The 2,373-nt window shown below is 40.7% G+C and overlaps 1 protein-coding gene across 1 annotated transcript; it reads left to right on the top strand.

The window, feature by feature from the left end:
• The first annotated feature begins 438 nt into the window (after positions 1 to 438).
• On the top strand, positions 439 to 1,377 carry OR11G31 (olfactory receptor family 11 subfamily G member 31). The gene is given in 1 exon segment (NM_001391603.1): positions 439 to 1,377. A coding segment is annotated over 1 exon segment (939 nt).
• The last annotated feature ends 996 nt before the right edge of the window (positions 1,378 to 2,373 follow it).

The raw sequence follows: 2,373 nt of genomic DNA, 5'->3' as shown, positions 1-2,373 counted from the left end.
TTTCTCCCTCTGCTCTTCAGATACCTAAGATTTCTGTCTCTAATTTCAAAGATCCAAATATTTGAAATTCTGTGTTCAATATTGAATCTTTTCAATCTTATTCTATAGATATAAGTACCTGGTTTTCATACCTACTTACATTTGTAAGTACTGTCATTAACCTTCTCCAAGATACTTATTACATAGGATCCTGTCTTTTACTGTGAGAAAATTCTGAAAGAGGAATGAGAAAGTCTCAAATTCAAAGTCTGATCATACCAAGCACTCTCAAAGCTGGATGGTCTTCAGCAGTATAGTTAAATTATTATTGCTTAATAGAATAGTGGAAATCTGAGGGACTTAGGGATTTCTAAGAAAGAAATATTCCTGAGCATTAAAGAATAAGATCGTTTTTGTCATTGTCACTTTTGCCTTTCCACCCCTTAGGAAGCCCTGAATATGTCAGGAGTAAACGCAGTGACTGAATTCATACTCCTGAGTTTTCCCTGCTCCAGAGAGGTTCAAGTCTTCTTCTTCATGCTGTTCTCTGTGTCCTACATCCTGACACTGATGGGGAATGGGGCCATCGTCTGTGCAGTGAAGCTGGATCACAGGCTTCACACCCCCATGTATATTCTGCTGGCCAACTTCTCATTCCTGGAGATCTGTTACATCAACAGCACTGTTCCCAATATGTTAAGTAACTTCCTATCTTAGACTAAAACCATATCTTTCACTGCCTGCTTCCTCCAGTTCTACTTCTTCTGCTCCATGGGCACCACCAAGACCTTCTTTCTGCCCCTCATGTCTTTTGACCAGTGTCTGGCCATCTGCCAGCCTCTCCACTATCCTACCATCATGAGCCGTCATCTTTGCATGAACTTGGTGGCCCTCTGTTGGGTAACAGGCTTTCTCTGCTATCTGGTCCCTATCTATCTTATCACACAACTCCCCTTTTGTGGCCCCAATACCATTGACCACTTTGTCTGTGACCCTGGTCCTCTTCTGTCCCTGTCCTGTGTTGCTGCTCCTGGAATTGAGCTTTCCTATTCTATATTGAGCACTCTCATTATTTTCATCACCTTCTTCTTTATCCTTGGGTCCTACACCTTGGTTCTCAGAGCAGTGTTGTGTGTCCCTTCAGCAGCTGGCAGACATAAGGCCTTCTCCACCTGCAGTTCCCACTTGGTTGTAGTGTCACTGTTCTATGGAACTCTCATGGTCATGTACATCAGCCCAGCCTCTGGAAATCCAGCTGGCATACAGAAGATTGCAACCTTGTTCTACTCATCAGTGACCCCACTTGTAAACCCGCTGATCTACAGTCTCCGGAACAAGGACATAAAGGCTGCCTTGAGAAAAATTCAAGTATGCACAAAAATTAGTCAAAGTGAATGAGAGCTCATCAGTGGATCAAGATCAGAATGATTATTTTTCCCCATTTATATTCCAAGTTTAAAAGTAAGTCTTTATGCATTTGCACCTAGAGATGTAGATGCAAATTCATCTGTTTCTGCTTAGCTAACTAATGGACAAAAGTTTGCTCAAACCAGCCTTTGCCTTCAAATCAGGATTTGGTAGATTGTAACTTGAGTTAAATGACCTGGGTGTTTGAATTTTAGTTTCTTCTCTATCCTGACCTCCGTAACTGCTAACCGGTTTATCTGTGTTCACTTCCCTGGTCCCTGACCTCGTGCTCTTTTGACGTCTATTAAGTGCATCCATTTTTATACTTGGTTTTTCTGACCTAAAGATCTCTGCTCTACTCCTGTAGAAAAGTGGAGCTTTCGCACATGTTAAGCTCAGATAAAAGGATATTCATGCCAATCTAATCACAATTCAGCCAAAATCTTTATTTGGTTGACATCCAGCTGACTAATAATAATCTACAGCACTGTCTCCCAAAACGGTCTGTTTTATAATTATTTATTGAACTCATTAAAAGAGCAGATTCCTAGGCCTTTCTCCAAATCTATGAAATCACAAGAAGTGGATGTCAGAAATTCCTATTTTAATGTTACTTGGGTGATTCTGGTACACCAAGACCACCACCAGTACATGGACTGATCTTATAGAGTCAATATTTTAAATAAGTATATGACATGGACAGAAAAATAAAACTTGGATATTAGTTTGGAAAAGTGAAAGAAGTTAGAGTGATTACTATAGGTGACTCAAACACTCATGACAGTAGCAGTAGAAGTTTCTTTTCTTGATTTTATTTTCAGGTCATGCATTTATTAAATAAGAAATAGATTGCAGGGCTGGCCCCATGGCAGAGTGATTAAGTTCACATGCTCCAATTTGGCAGCCTAGTTTTCACCCATTTGGATCCTGGGCATGGACCTACACACTGCTCATCAAGCCAAGCTGTGGTGGAATCCCACATAGAAG

This window comes from Equus caballus, chromosome 1 (genome assembly GCF_041296265.1).
Source record: "Equus caballus isolate H_3958 breed thoroughbred chromosome 1, TB-T2T, whole genome shotgun sequence".
Classification (NCBI taxonomy): domain Eukaryota; kingdom Metazoa; phylum Chordata; class Mammalia; order Perissodactyla; family Equidae; genus Equus; species Equus caballus.
This window is presented reverse-complemented; position numbering and strand designations above follow the sequence as displayed.